General features: G+C 47.6%; 2 protein-coding genes across 8 annotated transcripts in view; one reads left to right on the plus strand and one right to left on the minus strand.

The window, feature by feature from the left end:
• Positions 1 to 16,277, minus strand: part of CRYZL1 (crystallin zeta like 1) — a 32,353-nt gene extending 16,076 nt beyond the window's left edge. For 6 of the 7 annotated variants that reach the window (XR_013813008.1, XR_013813009.1, XM_079762199.1 and 3 more), the window contains exons 1-4: positions 15,862 to 15,935; positions 4,823 to 4,894; positions 3,994 to 4,071; positions 1,578 to 1,650 (exon numbers count right to left, since the gene is read on the minus strand). Coding sequence is in view for 5 of the 7 variants with exons in the window: in XM_079762199.1 (XP_079618325.1) it covers positions 1,578 to 1,650; positions 3,994 to 4,071; positions 4,823 to 4,888 (217 nt within the window). In the remaining 2 variants the exon portion in view is untranslated. Of the gene's footprint in view, positions 1 to 1,577; positions 1,651 to 3,993; positions 4,072 to 4,822; positions 4,895 to 15,861; positions 15,936 to 16,161 lie in introns of those variants that run through there. The other variant, XM_079762200.1, reaches the window with a different exon arrangement.
• Positions 16,278 to 16,592: 315 nt separating this feature from the next.
• Positions 16,593 to 19,174, plus strand: part of ITSN1 (intersectin 1) — a 123,145-nt gene continuing 120,563 nt past the window's right edge. Inside the window, exon 1 of the mRNA XM_079762187.1 lies at positions 16,593 to 16,812. The gene's annotated coding sequence lies outside the window, so the exon portion shown is untranslated. The remainder of the gene's footprint in view (positions 16,813 to 19,174) is intronic.

Raw genomic sequence — 19,174 nt, forward strand, 5'->3', positions numbered from 1 at the left:
TTGTCCTCATCCCCCCATTCCCATCCCACACCCCTCCCCTTGGATGCCCCAACCCTCTGTTGAACTTAAGCATTGGTTAGGCTCATATGCATGCACACAAGACCTTTGGTTGATCTCTCCCCCCTCCCCCCACCCTCCCCTATCCTCCCTCTGAGGCCCGATAGTCCGGTCGATGCCTCCTTGTTTCTGGTTCTGTTCTTGTTCATCAGTCTATGTTGTTCATCATTTCCCCTAGATGGGCGAAATCATGTGTCACTAGAGATGTACTTATAAGAATTGAATGTGCGACGAGCAATAATAGTTATGCTGACAGGCAAATGAATCAGTCTGTAGTGAGTTTCTTTCTGGACCAACAGTTCTTTTGAGACCCAATATCAATGTCCACCAGTTCGCTATGAGTACATGTCGGCACTGACCCCTCAGCTCTGGATGGTGGACAAATGGTGGTAATGCAGGTCCGACTCCCTCTGGTTTGGTCTTGGCCGGACCCAGGGGCACTGATTCACCCGGATCCAGGGGCCCACGGCCTCACCCGGACCCGGGGCCAGGCCCACCCGGATCCAGGGGCCCGCGGCCCCACCCGGACCCGGGACCCAGGCCCACCCGGATCCAGGGGCCCGCGGCCCCACCCGGACCCGGGACCCAGGCCCACCCGGATCCAGGGGCCCGCGGCCCCACCCGGACCCGGGACCCAGGCCCACCCGGATCCAGGGGCCCGCGGCCCCACCCGGACCCGGGACCCAGGCCCACCCGGATCCAGGGGCCCGCGGCCCCACCCGGACCCGGGACCCAGGCCCACCCGGATCCAGGGGCCCGCGGCCTCACCCGGACCCGGGACCCAGGCCCACCCGGATCCAGGGGCCCGCGGCCTCACCCGGACCCGGGACCCAGGCCCACCCGGATCCAGGGGCCCGCGGCCTCACCCGGACCCGGGACCCAGGCTCACCCGGATCCAGGGGCCCGCGGCCTCACCCGGACCCGGGACGTCTTCTTCACCTTTGCCAGCAGTGCCTCGATTATGGACTCCATCGTCTCTTGGCTGTTGGTCTACAACCCAACCAGCCCTACACCTTCCCAAAGCCCGGTTGCCTGCAGTCTCCCCTTCACGTGGCTGCTCTGATAACCTCCCTACAACCCAGGTGGACATCGGAGGCTCTACATGGGTCTGGCCCTTGCCTACCCTCATGCCTCGTTTCCCCCCCATTTCTTTGTAATCCTCATCTGAGGATGTGTTTATTGATTTTAGAGAGAGAGGTAGAGGGAGAGAAAAAAAAAACATTGATGTGAGAGAAACATCAATCGGTTGTCTCTTGTACCCACCCCAACTGGGGGTCGAACCCGACACCTTGGTCTGCGCCCTGACTGGGAATTGCACCTGCCACCTTTAGGTGCATGGGACCGTGCCCAACCAACTGAGCCACCCGGCAGGCCGGTCTCATTTGTCCAGGGGAAAGCGATCAGTGTCCATAGCATCACTGAAGTATGAGTGTGTGATTTTGTGTGCCGGTTCCCACTGGCTGCCATGGAATTCCTCTACCTCAGAAAGCAGACACAGGTATTTACATCTGGAAACTTACCATCTAACACGATTCCAGCGATTTCTCTCCCAACAGGAAAGAAATCCTTCTCCATCTTCATTTCCGCCAGAAGCTAAATCATGACAAAGGCTATTTATTGTCAAAAACAAATCCTGGCTTCTTATACCAGAGGAAAGCAAGAGCACAAATCAAACCACAAGAAAAGCAAATATGACTCAACATTTGGAACAAAGACAAAGCAAATAACTTCACCAGATAGGTTTCTCGTTGAGTAAGAATTAGTGGTTACGTAGGAATTAGGTATGAGTATCATTATTCCAATCACCATTAACATACTTTGTTTAACATCTTTCTTCTTCCAAGTATGAAGGGAAATTATGTCTCAGATTTACCAGTCAACCCCTTAGATGGGTGAGGGAGCTTGGGGAGGGTGCTGTGAATGAGGGGGTGAGGGAGCTTGGGGAGGGTGCTGTGAAGGAGGGGGTGAGGGAGCTTGGGGAGGGTGCTGTGAATGAGGGGGTGAGGGAGCTTGGGGAGGGTGCTGTGAAGGAGGGGGTGAGGGAGCTTGGGGAGGGTGCTGTGAAGGAGGGGGTGAGGGAGCTTGGGGAGGGTGCTGTGAAGGAGGGGGTGAGGGAGCTTGGGGAGGGTGCTGTGAAGGAGGGGGTGAGGGAGCTTGGGGAGGGTGCTGTGAAGGAGGGGGTGAGGGAGCTTGGGGAGGGTGCTGTGAAGGAGGGGGTGAGGGAGCTTGGGGAGGGTGCTGTGAAGGAGGGGGGGGGCTACTGAGAACAAAGACTCTCCTTCCCACAGCCTTTAACATCCCCTGAGTGTTGTCTTCAGTTGAGAAGCAGGTGGGAAGAGGTGATGGATATACTTAGGAAAATTGCCATTTATTTTCAATTTGGAATTTCTTTTTAAAAGAATAAATCATATATTTTTGAGAGATTAGTGTTTTGTTAATATTCTGGCCAAACTGAGCACTTGACTTTTGAAGTGACAGAGCATATACTAGTACAGATAAGCCTGTAGTTTCAGTTCCTGCTATTTATACTTTTATAATAATACCAGAGCCATGGAACATATTTGTAGGTATCATAGTATTTTAGGAACAGTACGTAAAAAGAAATGGAAGTAATTCTCTTGTATATATTTTTTATCTTTCAATATTTAGATCTCCTATATAAGATCTCCTACATATACCTGGTTGCCGGAAAAATCTTTCAATGTGGGACTTTGTACTTTTGCTAAGATGACAACATGACACTCACAGAAATACTGGATGCTTTACATTACTTCTTTCTACATGATTTCTTTACGCACTCTCGTACAGAGCTGCAGTCATGGTTACAGCAACTGCATCCTGCTTCCGTCACTCACCTTAGCATTTTGTACATCACTGCACGTTTTCATAACCGTGGTGTTTAGGAGTTGTGCAATATTTCATTGCATTTACCATACTTTACTATTTCTATTAGACATGAGATAATTTCCTAGACTCGGGTTTTCCCCTCTTTTCCAATTGCTGTATCTTTTATATCTTTTCTTGCTTTATTGCACCTTTGAGGGCCCCAGCACCCCAGAGATGTCAAGTCGAGGTGGTGACGGAAGCCCAGCCTGTCCTTTCTTTCCGTTCCTAGACGGGCTGTGAAGGAGTTCTCGTGGTTTAGGAAGGACGCGTGGCGGGCTGAGCACAGAGCCCGCAGGCAGGAGCGGGCCCTCGTCCTGCTCACAGGCCGCAGAGCGTCTTCCCTCTCAGGTCGTGCTCCGGGCACAGAGCAGCCGAGGGAAGCGTATGACTTCGTCCTGTCATTTCCCTAAATGTGGCTTCACCGAGAAAACTTTTCCATTCCTAGGAGTGATGGTGACATTACACTCCAATAATGGAAGGGTCCAATAAGACTGTGGTATTGGTTTTTACAAAACAGAGTAAATGGCCCTGCTGTGTCTATCACAGGACACTCAGCCACGGCTTACCATCGAAAACTCTCCAGGTATTTCATGGTCAATAATGGACGATTGCTAGGGGTAGTGAGAGGCTGGGGATGTGTATGCGTGCGAGAAAGACAAAGAGAAATGTCTGTCTAAAGACGCTAACTAGAAACATCTATAGAATAGATAGTTAATAAATTAGTTGATTCAATTTCTACATTTTACTATATTTATAAAAGTGTTTTCTTCCTCGATTATAGGCCTCAGTAATTATAAATCCTCAGCCTTTCACAATGTAAAGGAGCTTATAAGTTGTTTTCCTGTAATAATGTAAACTTCATGACTTCAATTAGACTAATATCTTAATATGGAAACATACACATTCACACAAACTTTCCCCCTAGCTATTCTATTCTTCTAAGGATGACAATAATTTCTTGGCACTCAGAAGTCAGTTATCATTATATTAGTATACTGAATAGACTATGAATTCTCATCTGACTTTTGGCCCAAATGAAAACACCAATACCTTTGTATTTATGTGGCTCAGAGCACAAGCTTTCACTTGAAGTTTCACATAGTTATCCTCGGCAACAGGAAGATTTTCCTAGAACCAATGAAAACAGAATGTTACACATTCATTTGAGCCCAGGCCTTTATGATGTGAAAATTTTCATACACAACTGAACAAAATTAAACAGGCCCCAAATCTAACTTTAGGGATGAAAAGTAAGAGCTATTTGTATGCCATACTTGTATATTCCATAGTATAATAAGGGTTTCGGAACCATGAACACAATCCAGTTTTCCTCTGTCATCTTTCACTAACTCCCAAAATCATTTAAGTCAAGAGTCAAAATCTCAGACAGCTTGCTTCTACCACGGGATTGATTTTGGCTTGCGACAAACCTCTCAAACAATCACCAGTATATGGAAATTCCACTATCTATGCTTAAAGTGGAAAAAACAACCTAGAAACCATTTAAAGCTTAGTGAATAAGGTAACTTTGCAAAGCTCAGAAATTAATGTGGAAAACAATGCTTTTCTGAAATATGACTACAATCTGGAAATTTACTTTATTGTGGTATTCAAAATAAGTTGAGTTAATTTTGCAACATATAAGACTATTAAGGTTGTATTGTTTTCCTAATATCTTTTATACCACCACCCAGGGGACTAAAAACTTTTGTAGCAACTCTTTTAAAAATATAGTTATATTACACTATGGACCACCACTGTAACATATAATGAAAGGAAAGTAATTTTTAGAGTTTCGTTTCAGTTTCACTAACAGATCATTTAAACTGGGTAAATATACTTATTTTATTTCGTTTAATGATTAAACAATTTTTCTCACCCGTTCTTGAAAAACAAATGTTATTTTTTCATTTGTAGAACTCTGTTGAAAATATAAGCCTTTCATAGTCACCTAAAGCAAAACAAAAAAAGAAAAATATATATACATGAAATAAACCAACAAAATGTCATCTATACCAAATGAAAGCAAAAATTAAAAAATAGTGCTGGCAAAGGATAAATTGACAACTATCGGTGTAGTTTTCAAACAAATACATTTAGATAATAGTGCTTGAGAGTGATCACAGAAGTGAATGTGCCATCTTAGCAGGGAATGAGCTTACAGGTCAGCTTTCCACATGGAGGTGAGCATGTGCTTAATTTCACTTTGCTATTCAGTAAAAACGATCAGACGTACTTGGGGAGGCGGGGAAACGGGAGAGGTTCAGAGAGCTCAACTGTAATCACCAAGGGTGTCATTTAAAAGGCGTTCAGCGTCTTAAAAAAGAGCATTCGGAAGGGAACGCGGCTCAGCTGGCTGAAGCGCTGTCCCTACACCGGCGGCTGTGGGTTGATTCCGGGTCAGGGCACATCCCTCGGTTACAGGTTTGATCCCGGGTCCAGGCCATGGGAGACAGCCCGTCAATGTTCCTCTCTCACACTGATGTTTCCCTCCCTCTTTTTCTCTCTCAAATCAATAAAAACGTACCCTTGGGTAAGGATTTAAAAAGAAAAAAGTGTCCCATCACGACATCAAAACTGTGCCCCTAATTCTGTAACCATTTACAACCATTTAATGGAAGTATTTAAATCTGTAGTCTGGATCCTTGGAGCACATCTAAGGATTCCAGTTGTTTCTTTAATTTTCATAATAATTTTATGAAAGACTATTTTATTTATTTATTTTAGAGATAGAGGAAGGGAGAGGGGTAGAGAGAGAGAAACATCAGCTGACTGACTGGCATGTGTCCTGACCAGGACTCACACCGTGACCTTGTGGGGCACAGGATGGCGCTTAATCAATGAGCCACACTAACCAGGGCAGGACGATTTTTTTTTTCTTTTTCAAATTCTCACCCGAGGATATTTTTCCATTGATTTTAGAGAGAGTGGAAGAGAGAGGGACAGATGGAGAGAAATATCGATGTGAGAGAAACACATCGAGTGGTTGCCTCTCATGCCCTGACCAGGGCCCGGCTGGGATGAAGCCTGCAACCCAGGTACATGCCCTTGACCAGAATCAATCCAGACCCTTCGGTCCGCAGGCCGACGCTCTACCCACTGAGCCAAACTGGCCAAGGCAAGACAGTTTTCTTAAGTGTGAATTCATAGATGAGTACGATGCACACGGGAGGTGCAGAGGCCTGCTGCACCGCTGGCTGATCTTTGCGAAGTTAACGCGCAGTCACAGCGCCGGAAGCTTCTGGCCCCGCCTGCCCCCCACCTCCCTCCCTGGGAACACTGGATAGCTCCTGCTCCCAGCACAGGTTCGCTTGGTCCGTCTCATTTCATGTAGAAGAAGTTACATTCCTTTGTGGCCATTTCTTTTCCCAGTACCACGTTTGTTTCCCCCACATGGGTGCTGGTAGTTGTAGTTCATTCATTCTCATTGCTATAAAATATTGCTGTTACATTAATTCATTACTATTTATTAATTCCACTCTAGACAATTGATTTTTTTCAGTTTGGGGCTTTTACAAATTATCCTGCTGAGAACATTCCATACCTGCTTCTTGGTGAAAGTATGTAAAGGTGAAAGTATTATGACATTTATTTATGAGGAGGAAATGGAGTCTTACAGAGGTTAAGGCACATACGGAGGGTCTTACCGCGCCAGCTGTGCCTGATCTGGGACAAACCAGATGCTACCAACTCCCAGTCATTTCTCTTAACCCTTACACGGAACGGTTTTCTATTGCGCTGCTAACATTAGACTTTCCACTTGAAACTAGAATCCCATGTCCTTTAGCTTAGGATTGTCACTTATGAAGTCCTTGTTGATAAAACTGGTACATAATTTGCAGAGCCCAGTGCAAGTGAAATTGCCCGGGAATGATGAACATTTCAAGCCGGTGACCAGAGCATGAAGCCTTCTGGGCGTGAGGTCCAGTACGAATGTACAGGCCCCTGCCCAGGAACCCGCCTGACGTTAACCCTCAGAGGGCCTCACGCAGCCTCTGAAGGGTTTTCACTGAGTGAAGTCAGCAATGCTCACTGCTTCCTAGAACGTGGTGATCAAATTCTGAGACTGAAAGAAATGAACACACATTCAAGACATACAGTTATGTATGTGGCACGTACCAACAGACTATATTGAAACAGAGTGAGCTAGGTCAGATGACGTGAATTCTACCCTCTGGTAAGAAGGGCTGTGTGTTCATGTCAGTGTGTGTTGGGGTGTCTGCAGGGGAGGGAGAAGCCAGCACAGACACAGCAGCTAGGTGTTCATTCCCTTTACAGTAAACCGACCCTCGGAGCCCAGCTCTCAAGGCTGTCGAGGATGCATTACCGCTGCCCTGGTCCACCTTGCGCCCCGTTTTCCCAGCGCACACCTGTCTGATCTCGTCATTACGACTTCACACCACACGGCCACGCGTCTCAGGGCTTCCAGGCATTGCTTGTTCGCTGAGACTGCGCTGTCCTTACTCTGCAGGTTCTGCGACTAAATCAAGCTCAACCCGGCCCCCTCTGCACAGCCTCCCCAGTGACACTCAGTCCACCCCATCTGCTCCCTGCTTCTGGCTTCATTACATACTGACAACCTTGGCTGAGTCCCTCACGCACTAGTGGGTTTTCCCAGCTCTTTAATGGTAATCCGTTACCATGAGATACTGAAATCCTTGTCCTGCTCAGTCTGGAGCTCCTGGAGTTGCCTTTTGAGAAATAGAACCTTTACACGGCAACACCTTGATTTCAAAACATCTCCTCCTGTAATGCGGGAGGCCACGTTTCCTCCGCCCACTGCATCTTAGCACGTGGCCGTCTCCCAGAGTAGCAGTCACATGGACCTCAAACCGCAGCACCCCAATTTCAAAGGCCTGGGCAGGTAACTGCACTACAGCAAGTATTATACACATCACATCACCAACATTTTTAGTCAGATCACTCTACATCATTTCTCTAAATTTTAGGTTAAAATTGGCCTGGCTGGCAGAAAAAGTTATGCTTAGTTGGTCCAATAAAGAACCAAGTGGGAACAAAAATATCCTCAAAATTACAAAGGGAAGAAAGAGAAGTGTTTTACAAAAGTAGCAAGAAGACTGAGGAAACCTTATTTGTTTTACAAACCCAAAAAAGGAATACTGAGTTCTTGACACTAAGAAAATGGTAGAATGGATGGTATTCAAGGCCCAAGTAGTCTCTCAGGCATTGGTCTAGATTAGTGGTTGGCAAACCGCGGCTCGCGAGCCACATGCGGCTCTTTGGCCCCTTGAGTGTGGCTCTTCCACAAAATACCACGTGCGGGCGCGCATGTATAGGGCGATTGAAACTTTGTGGCCCATGCGCAGAAGTCGGTTTTCGGCCTGGGCGAGTCTATTCTGAAGTGGCGTTAGAACACTCAAGGGGCCAAAGAGCCGCATGTGGCTCGTGAGTCGCGGTTTGCCGACCACTGGTCTAGATCAAATGGAACACTTAGTCTATTATGTCAAAAATTTTTTATTGAATGTAAATATACTTGCACACAGGAAATAAATTAACTGAGCACCTTATAAAATAAAAATATAAGTTAAAATATAGCACTTACCATGCCATTTCTAAGAATTAATATCATTAACTTCAAAATTATATGTTCTCTTTTTCCCTCAAGAAAAACGATTTTAAATATGATTTTACATGCAATAAACACCAATTATTCAAGAAAAATGACCTTATATATAATAATGCAATGAACATTAATATTTCAAGAATAAAAGGATTTTAAGTATAATAATATTACCAAAACTGTACTAACATAGTATATCATAAAAGTTGTAGGAAATATTAAAAATCTGCAGATAACAGGATTACTTCTATTATAGTCTAGTATATATATTTTTTCCCTTCTGGCTCTATTTTTGTTCATCAGTTTATGTTGTTCACTATATTCCACAAATGAGTGAGATCATATGAAATTTATCTTTCTCCGACTGGGTTATTTCGCTTAGCATGATGCTTTTAAAGTCTATTTTGTCGGATGTGAGTATTGCTACTCCAGCTTTTTTTCTTCTTCTTCTTCTTTTCCATTTGCATGGAAAATTTTTTTCGTCCCTTCACTTTCATCCTGTGTGTGTCTTTCATTTTGAGGTGGGTCTCTTGTAAACAGCATATAGTTGGGTCATGTTTTTGTATCCATTCAGCTACCCTACACCTTTTGATTGGAGCATTTGATCCATTTACATTTAGGGTTATTATTGAGAGGTATTTATTTATAGCCATTTTAATTCTGTATGGGTAGGTTTCTCTGTTTTTTCTTCTCAGCAATCCCTTACAGCAATCCCTTTAGCATTTCTTGTAATGCTGGCTTGGTGGTGATGAACTCCTTTAGCCTTTTTTTTGTCTGGGAAGCTCTTTGACCGTCTATTTTGAATGATAGCCTTGCTGGACATAGTAATCTTGGTCTCAGATCCTTGCTTTCCATTACCTTGAGAACTTCATGCCATTCCCTTCTGGCCTGTAGAGTTTCTGATGAGAAATCAGGTGTCAGCCTTACGGGAGCTCCTTTGTAGGTAACAGTTTTCTTTTCTCTTGCTGCCTTTAAGATTCTTTGTCTTTAATTTTTGGCATTTTAATCATGTATGATATGTCTGGGCGTGGGTCTGTTTAGGTTCTTCTTGTTTGGGGTTCTCTGTGCCTCCTGAACTTGTGTGACTTTCTCCTTTACCAGGTTAGGGAAGTTTTCAACCATTATTTCTTCAAACACCTTCTCTATTCCTTTCCCCCTTTCTGCCTCTTCTGGCACACCTGCTATTCTAATATTGTTACATTTCACATTGTCCCACGCTCCCTTAAGCTGTCCTTCTGTTTTTTAATTGTTTTTTCTTTTTGGTTCTCTAATTGAGTGATGTTTTCAACTCTGTCTTCTAATTCACTGATTCGATCCTCAGCTTCCCCTAATCTGCTGTGTATTCCTTCCAATGTGTTCTTTATTTGTGTTATGTCATTCTTTATCTCAGACTGTTCTTTTTTCATAGTTACTATATCTTTTTTCATACTGTTGAGCATTTTTAACATCATTACTCTGAACTATGTTTCAGATAAATTTCTTATCTCTGCTTCATTTATCTCTTTACCAGTTCTTTCATTTGGGGGTTGTTTCTTTGTTTCCTCATTTTGGTTGTCTGTTTGGGTTTGTGACTATGTTTTAAGTAGATCCTCTATACCTCTCAATTTCTAGTATAGGACAGTGTTAAAGGCTGTTTCTGACTAATTGGATCAGGCAGAGACTCAAAGCCTCCAGAAGACCACCTCTGTCTACAGACAGGCAGTCCTCGGGTTACGTCATATGTCGTTTTGTGGTTACGTTGCCATCTCCCATTTACAGTATTTATAAAGAAAAAAAGTTCCGTCATTTCGACTTATGTACATATATGCTTTATGTTTTTTATTACTTATTTACCACAAGTAAAGGTCAGGAATTGTTATCTTTCTTTTAATTTTTTTTTACTATTTCACTTCATTACTGCTGTGTATGTGCTCCATGTGAGTGACGTAGGTGCTCATGCAGGTGGGTTCCGACAGCAAAAATCACGTTGTCTCGCCCTCCCATAGGAACGGATCTCCAAAGTAACCTGAGGACCTACTGTAATAGGATTCTGACTTGGATTACCCCCAGGCAATTGTCCTCAGGTGTGGTGAGTTTTTTTTTCAACAGTTGCTTCTGCCTGGAGGCTACTTTTAATCTCTTAAGTGGCCTCAGGGCGAGGTGTTCTCCAATAGGGTGTGTTCACTGTCATCCCCCCAGGCAGGGCAGATGTCTCTGTGGGAAAGATGTCCTCCGCTGTGTGAGGGAATGACTGAGCCCAGGAAACTTGGGGTGTCTGCCTTCTGAGCCCTATCCCCTGAGTCCCCAGTCCTGGGTTCTGCTCTCACAGCTCCAGTCCCCTTCACCCTTCCTCTGCCAGAGCACATGTGGGTGGCTCCACAGGGAGTTTAGTGCGTTGGCCCTTTAAGAGGGTGCCCAAACTTTCAGCTGCCACTCCCTGGCAGACAGCACCCCATGCTTTTCACAGCCAGATGTTATGTGGGTACCCTCCTCAGTTTGGTGCTCTCTGCTGGGGGACCCAGCTTGGGGATCAGACCCCAGAGTTCTCCGTGGCACCCCCCACAGCTGCGATATCTCTCCGGGACTTCAGTGGCCGTCTGTGGGCGCCCGGCCAGCCCTTTTGCGCCTCCGCCCCTCGCCCCTCCTACCAGTCTCTGCGGTCTCCACCTTCGGTCCTTGGGTATCAGGGTTCTCTCTCTCCTGTGCGTTTCCCGTTGATTATTCAGGAAGCCTTTCCGTTTCCGTTGTAATTCCAGCTTGTTCCTGGGAGCATGTCCGTGCCTCAGTGTTCTTTAGAATGTTTCCCCCTTCTCCATTTTCAGAGTCAGCAACATGGCACTTCGATGACCCTGTCTCCATAGTCACATCTCTCACTCCTATGTTCTACTCTTAACTTTCCTTTATCAAAGAAGTGCTACATAAAACTTTTAAATGAAAATAAACCTGTTTAAAAATGTAGGCTGGCCCGGCCAGCATGGCTCAGTGATTGAGTGTCAACTTGTGAACCAGGAAGTCATGGTTTGATTCCCCATCAGGGCCCAGGCCCAGGTTGCGGGATCGGTCCCCAGTGTGGGACGTGCAGGAGGCAGCCAATCGGTGATTCTCTCTCATCATTGATGTTTCTATCTCTCTCTCCCTCTCCCTTCCTCTCGGAAATAAAAAAAATATATATATTTTAAAAAGTAGGCTGATATGCCCTATAAAAAGCATAACAACCTACAGTTAAAACTGTAGGTTAATTTTTCCAGGTACATTAGATTTTAAATATGTTGGACTTAAATCTACAAATTGAGGATTATGTTTGTAATACTTTATACATTTATAATGGTCCACATGAAACCTATTAGAAAATCTGGAGAAACAAAAGTTAAGACACCTGTTTTAAATAATTTTTGGTACAAAGCAGAGGACTTTGAAGAAATGAAACATTTGCTATAAATAACACTTAAAGAAAGCAGTTAGTAAAGTACTGATCTTTTAAGGAATTCTAAAAAGAACCGATGGGAAGACATTTCCAATGGCATCATCTTAGTTGTAACGGCAACATGAACTCTACTTGCTCTCCTGCTACGCTTAACCCCCCAGGAGCTCATCTATTAATAATTGTAAATGAAACCTCTACAGATCGTTCCTTATCTGCACCTTCAGACCAAAAGCGTTCTGAGTATCAGGTCAGTCTCACATTCAAGGACATAAAGCTGGACTCATCTTTCTCCAAAATGAGATTTGCTGGCCATTCTTCAGTCACCAAGGACATCTGAGAGTCTGTCACAATCCCTCCTCTGCATGAGGTTAGACCATAAACCTTCCCTTTTCTTTTGAGATTCTAGCTCTCCTGCTCATTTCATGTTCTGACGGGTGTTAGCACACCTGATGTGCTAAGTGTAATGCCTCAGGCCTGGGCTATGGCCACCGGCCGCTGAACGGCTTCCTTCCTTCCTCTCATCCAACCCGTCTGTTACTCTGTGGACAACTTAATTCCCGAAAGTCCAACTCTTTATATACTCAAATTTCTACTGTTCCCCAACACAGACTTCGTAATACTGTGGCCACTTGCGCTTCAGGGTTCAGGTATAAGATCTCTAACCCACCCTCATCTTGTTTCAAGGAAAGCGTAGGTATCGTCAAGCAGCCAGGCTACAGAAAAACAGATAAATCAATTCTCAAACGTGGCCCCCGAGCTCACCGCTATGCCAGGACGGGTGCACTGCAGCTTGATATAGCTGGAGGGAGAAATCTTCAGCTATACTGAAGAGGTGGCTTAATGTTAAGGTGGTTTTTTTAATTGATTGACTTTAGAGAGAAAGAAACAGGGGGAGAGAGGGGGGAGGGGAGAGAGAGAGAGAGAGAGAGAGAGAGAGAGAGAGAGAGAGAGAGAATGAACCATGGATTTCTTGTTCCACATACTTAGGCATTCAACTGAGTTTGCATGCGTGGGGGCACAATCTTTATATCTCACACAACCTGAGATCGAAAGACAGGTGAAGAATTAGGAAAGGATAATTTTTCCTTTTTGACATAGGCTTTAGGCAGAAGCAAAAAAAAAAAAAAAAAAAAAAGGCTTTTGCTTGCAGATGTCAAATCGCTGCCTATCTGCGCAACAAGTGGTTTCAAACATGTCCGTCTAGAACAGTGGCTCCCAACGACTTCTGAATCTCAAAATTTTTTTTCATTAACTCTTTTGCCTCCAAGAGAGCTTAACTTTTATTATTTACTGACCTACACTTAATTTTCTTATTGGAGGCATTCTCCTGCCAGTACCTCTAGGGGGTGAGTGATAGGTTGGGGGTGGGAGGGTCATTATTGTAAGGAACAGAAATCTTTGGCCCAGTGACTCGTCAATGTAGGGCCATTTAATATAGTAAGTCCCAGAACAACAGAAACGTAACTTCCATTTATCTGACGAGTTAGCATCACATATTCCTCTCGTGTGCCATGGAAACAGTGGGCCAATGTGGTGCTGAACGACAGTCTTCTCCTGAGGCTGGCTTAATCATGTGACCCTGCGACCACGCAGGTGGTGAGGAGGGACCTCAGCAACTGAGGGATCTTCCAGTCTCTACCCCACTTTCCCTCCTCCCAACGGGCTTCACCAGTCTTCTCCACTATTGTTATTGCAGTTTGTAAATGCCTATTTAATTTTTCAATTCACCACAGAATCTTTAAAAAAAATTTACTGATTGATTTTAGAGCGAGAGGACAGGAGGGAGAGAAAAGACAGTAGAGAGAGGGGGGGAGAAAGAGAGAGAGAGAGAGAGAGAGAGAGAGACAGAGAGAGAGACAGAAAGAGAGAGAGACACTAATTTGTTGTGCCACTTATTATGCCTCATTCATAGGTGGATTCTTGCACGTGCCCTGACAAGAATCGAACCTGCAACCTTGGTGTATCAGGACGACGCTCTTACCAGCTGAGCTGCCCCACCTGACCTCACTACAGCATCTTAATGAAACCATCTCTTGCTTCAGATGCAAAATAGAAATTGCAATTTTGATTATTTACTAATAAATTCACAATCAAGAGAAATAATCTACAAAATGTCAAATTTATTGTAATGTATAAAGTTAGAAGAAAATTATTTTGCAAAATACCATATTTTAGCATGTGTGGCTATATGTATTTTTACTCTTCTATTCACAAAACCTCTCCTTAGTTCCAAGTTCATTGCGTCTAGAAAAATCACTAGTAAAGTTGTCTTTCAAATATTCTATGTGAAGTTCCCATGAGCAAGAAAACATTAATTTTTTCCAATTAAAAAATGATTTCACCAAAAACAAAACGAAACACACCATGATTCCATAGTGAAACATTTTAAGAATTCCTAAATTTTCCCATCTTCACGGAGGTTCACCAATGAATCAAGACACACTACTGCTGCCCAAGGAATAGTGCCTCTCCAGAAGCCTAAATCTCTCCATGTTTTTAACACCCCTCTTCAGTCCAGAACTTTGATTTTGAACACACAGCACCGAGAGTTGTAAAACTACCAAACTATTTCAGTGCAACTGACAGGCAACTTGACCTTCTACAGGGAATCCTTTGTTTCAAATCTGAACAACTCATCCCCTGGCATAAACTGGAGCAGAGGCATCAATGGCATGAAATTAGTGACAAAAGGAAGTAACTGTACCCTGAGTGGTTGACAGACAGGATTTAGAAATCATAACGGAGAGTCTGAATCCTGGTTCTCCTACTTGCTAGCTATATGACTCTGGGCTACTTAATTTTAACCTTCAGACCTATAAACCAGAGGTAGTAGTTATGGCAAGGGTTGCAATAAGGATTAAATGATATATGCAAAGCACTCCCTAAAACAAGCGTTCAGTAAGGGCCGGCTGTTGTTACTGTTACTTCTGTAAGTTGGGCCGAGAACCTCTGCGCGGTCCTGACGCCCATCTCAAAGGGTTTGGTCACATGCAACCCGAGCCTGGACACCTTGGAGCTCCTGCAGGGGAAACTGTATCACCTGGATCTGCGGGCCCAACAGGGATGGCCACTGGCCACAGGTGGCTAAGGAGCCCTGGAGCTGTGTGTAGCCGGAATGGGGATGTGCTGTAAATGTAAAAACACATCAGTTTTCAAAGACAATAGGAAAAAAGAACGCCTACTATCTCAATGAAAAACATTTGTTTATTGTTGAAATGATAATTTTTTTTGGGGAAATACTGGGCTAAATAAAAAATTAAAATTAATTTCACGTGCTTCTTTTCATGTTTTTTAAAAAATACTGATATCACCAAAGTTAAAGTTACAGCAGTGGCTCGCCTTCTCTCTGCTTGGACAGAGCTGATGGAGAATCAGCACCTGGGAGCCCCGCCCACCCCCTGGACCCCAGCTGCCCCGGGCCGTGTGGCGAGGTGGTGCTCACGCTGGCTCCCGGGGATCAGCTGTTCAGCTGAAGAGGCAGTCCTGGCCCTAAAGTCACAGGAATGCGAATGGCCTTGCTTCATTTAGGTACCTGCTCCCAAAAGGAAAGTGAAGGGGGAGGAAGCGGTGGCAGGAGTCGGGGAGAAAGAAAAATAAACTCAAATTACGGGGACAAAATGCGGCAGGTGGGGGAAGCAGGTGGGGGACTCAGTGAAGGGGACTTGCAGACCTTTGCCTCCTTTAAAGGGGGAGCGAGATGCAAACAGAGAGAAGACCTGCGAGGAAGGACCGGGAAGGAAATCGCCAGATCAGTCTTCCCCGCCCCTCGACGGCCTCAGCTCCGCAAGCTAGGCCCGGGCCCGAGGGCGTCTGAGGTTGGGGTGCGGCGCGAACCTCCATCCGCCCCGGAGCTGGAGGGTTCCGCGGGGCGTCTATCGATCTTTGGTCCAAAGCCGCGTTTCCCAGGACGCACGGCGCACCGACCGGGACTCACCTGCTTCCGAGAGGCGCTAACGGCCTGCCCCTTCGCCACTGCCACCTCCGAGTCCTTCTGCAGAGAGCCCGCCCCCGCTGGCCCAGACCCTACTCCCATTGGCCAGGCCGCTCGTCACTCCCGGACTCCCGGAGCTGTCGAGACCGCCATCGCAACCGAACTCGGAACTACATCTCCCGGCATGCTCTGCTCACAGGGGCTACCAATAAATGGGTGAAGTTGTAGACACCTGGATGGTTCCGTTTTATGCAAATTTCAGTTAAAGACCACACCATCTTTCATTCCAACCGTTTGCCTTACCGCCTTCCTTTTCGCCTTAGTTATCCTCTTCTTTAAAATCTTCCTTAAACTAGATTAGTTGGATGCCTCCAAACTAGTGTCTCGCATGCCAAAGGACAGACGCACTGATCCCAGATCGGAAGCTTGTGGTTACGCCTTCTGGAGGGGGGCGGGGAAGGAGAATCTTGTGCCCGCCTCCTTTGCGCTTGATGATTGGTTTACTGGAATGTCACTCCGTCCTCTTTCATCTTTATTGGTTCCCCTCTATGGGCTCCCTAGGTGGGCGGTGCTAGAGGCGAGGGGCGGTGAGGAGGTGCGGACCCCTTCTTCCGATTGGCAGGCTGTGTGTCCCCGCCCACCTGTGGGCGGAGACGGAGGGTGGATGGGCGGGGCAGGCCGCGGAGCGAGATGAGCAGATAGGCGGGAGCGAGGGAGCGAGGGAGGGCGCGGCGGAGGTAGAGAGGAGCGGGGAGCGGGAGGGCGCGCAGCTTGGTTGCTCCGTAGTACGGCGGCTCGCGAGGGAGAGCCCCTCGCGGACTCGGGGACGCCCGGAGAGGCGGGCGGGCGGGCGGGGATGGTGTGCGGGGCTGCGGCTCCTGCGTCCCTCCCCGCGGCGAGCGAGCTGCACTGATTTGTCCCGGGGGCGGCAGCGCGGACCCGCCCTGACATGAGGTGAGGAGCGGGCTGCACGGCGGCCTGGGCCGGGGACGCGGCGGGCGGGGGTCCGCGCGGGGGTCGGCGCGATGGCCGCCCGGGGCTCCCGTCCCGAGGGCCGCCCTTCAGCCTTCGCCGCGCGCCCGGGAGGCGCGGCCACGGCGGCCCCTCGCCTCGTCCTTCCCATCCTCCCGGGGGCGGCCGGCTGGCGGGCGCCCGGAGGCCGAGGGGCCGCGGCGCGCGGAAGGGGTGGCGGCCGCGGAACGGGCTTTGGGTTGAATGGGAGTCCGCAGCCCCTGTCGGCCGGGCGGGGCCCCTCCCTCCCCGGGGGGTCGGGGGGCAGCCGGTCGGTCCCTCAGGGCTGACCTCGCTGCCCTCGGCCGCCGGAGCGCGGCGCGCCGGCCAAGCCTCGCCTCCCCGCCCGCCTCCCGGGATCCGGAGCCCGCGGGGAGCGGCCGCGCGCCGCCCGCCTCTGCCGGCCTCGGGTCCCGGCTCCTCGTGCGCCGGCCCAGCCCGGTGCGTGCCGGGCAGGGGTCGCCGCCGGCCGGCTGCTCCGCGCCCCGGGCTGCCGCGGGCCCCTCCGTGCGCCGGGAGCGCGTCCCCGGTGTCCGCTCCCTTCCCCGCGCACCCGCACGGGCCCCCGGGCGGCCCGGAGCTCCCTGCGGGCTCCGCTCGCTGGAACGGGGAGCTGGGACCAGAGCCCCCGGAATGGAAACCGCCGCGGGAGGGCTGGGTTTGCCTCCGGGTCCGCGAACAGCTGGGCGGGCACACGTCCTCGGGCACCTTTTGTGCGAGCCGGCGCGGAGGCTGGGCCCGGGAGGGACGGAGCCGGGCTTCCCTGCAGCGGGAGGCGGCGGAGGGCTGGCAGCCTCCGGTGGGAAAGTTTCCCGGGAACTTCGCCCTGGCCGAGCCGGCCCAGGCTGCGCCGACCCCGGCAGACGCGTTTCTTTGTGCCCGTCCGCCGGCACCCTGCGCTGCGCGGCCAGGGGCGCACAGATCCTGGAAACAAGTCCGTGAAACGTGTAGATAATAAAGACAAATGCCGCCGAATGACTGCACCTGGGGAGTCAGCCTGTCCGCGGGGAGGCAGTTTCTCTACTAATCCTTTGACCAGATGAGGGGCAGGCTGGGCGACCTCCCGGATTGGGGGGTGGAGGGGGTCTGGGGGCAGGAACGGGGCCCAGCTGGCTGATGGGGTGCTCCTCTTACCTCTAGAATAGGCGTGTGTTTGTTGGGATGCCCTTGTTAGGAGGTGACTTAAGGTGCTTAAACACCCCTCAAAGTTATGATTTCTATTTCTGAGAACTATATTTTTCTTTTAATTCCTTTTAATAGTTTACTTGAAACATTTATATTGTCTTAAAATATTGAGAGTGGGGGTCAGAGGGAAAAAAGGGGGGGGCATCTGTAATCCTTTCAACAATAAAGATAAATTAAAAAAAAAAGAAAATATTGAATTCTGTCTGTAGGAGGCTTGATGAGAACCCAGGAACTTTTAAGTAATCTACATTGAGAAATATGGGACAGGAGTGATGGCATTAAAACTATTTGTGAAACTCCTTTAAGTAGCTCCAGTGAGGAGTTTCTGATGGAACTTTCCTTTAAAGGTATTTCTAAACCTAAGAGTGAGTGCATTGAAGCTGCTGCGGGACGCGGTGCGGTCACCAAACCACTATCACTGCCTGAGCAGGAGAGGGAACTGACAAGGCTGTGATGTACTTTGGAACCTGAGGATTGTCCAGATGCCAGGCATTGTGAAACGGGGCATAACACGAGTGGTAGTAGTTCCGCAAAACGTCTGTCCCTCAGCATTTTTTTTCCTTTCAGATGACTCACGATTTTCTTTTTCTCAGTGCTTATCTCTAATATCGGTAGTAGACCTCTACTTAAGTTTCTCTTTTCCCCAAATGCCTAGAGTGAGGCAAATTTAAATCTCCTGTAAGAGGCTAAGGAGGAGGTGCTGGTAAATTCCTCTACTCTAACCCATCTTTTTAATTTGCTAGAGTTGTCAATTACCAGTGCAAAGAATGAATTAATCACAAGAGGGTTGGGTTTATTACTCAGTTCAAATTCCACTGCTGTGGAGTTTTGTCTTCTGAATGGCCATTCCCTTCTGAATGGCTCTCGTTGCTGGTGGGTTTCTCCGAGCATGGACCTCAGATCACTTACAGCTGCATGAGCTGAGGTTCTTGTTCAAAATACGGGTATTTGTCATCTCCCCTCAGAATCAGACTCCAGTTGGTGTTATGCTTCCTTCTCACTGAGTTTCCTAAAACCTGTCTCTTGGAGTGGATAGAGCAAGTTTTTCGAGTAACAATGCTTTTTCACCTTAGGCTGCTAATAAAAAGGATGACCTTCGGATGTGTAACCTGCGTACTAA

This window comes from Cnephaeus nilssonii, assembly GCF_951640355.1.
Source record: "Cnephaeus nilssonii genome assembly, chromosome: 3".
NCBI classification, from domain to species: domain Eukaryota; kingdom Metazoa; phylum Chordata; class Mammalia; order Chiroptera; family Vespertilionidae; genus Cnephaeus; species Cnephaeus nilssonii.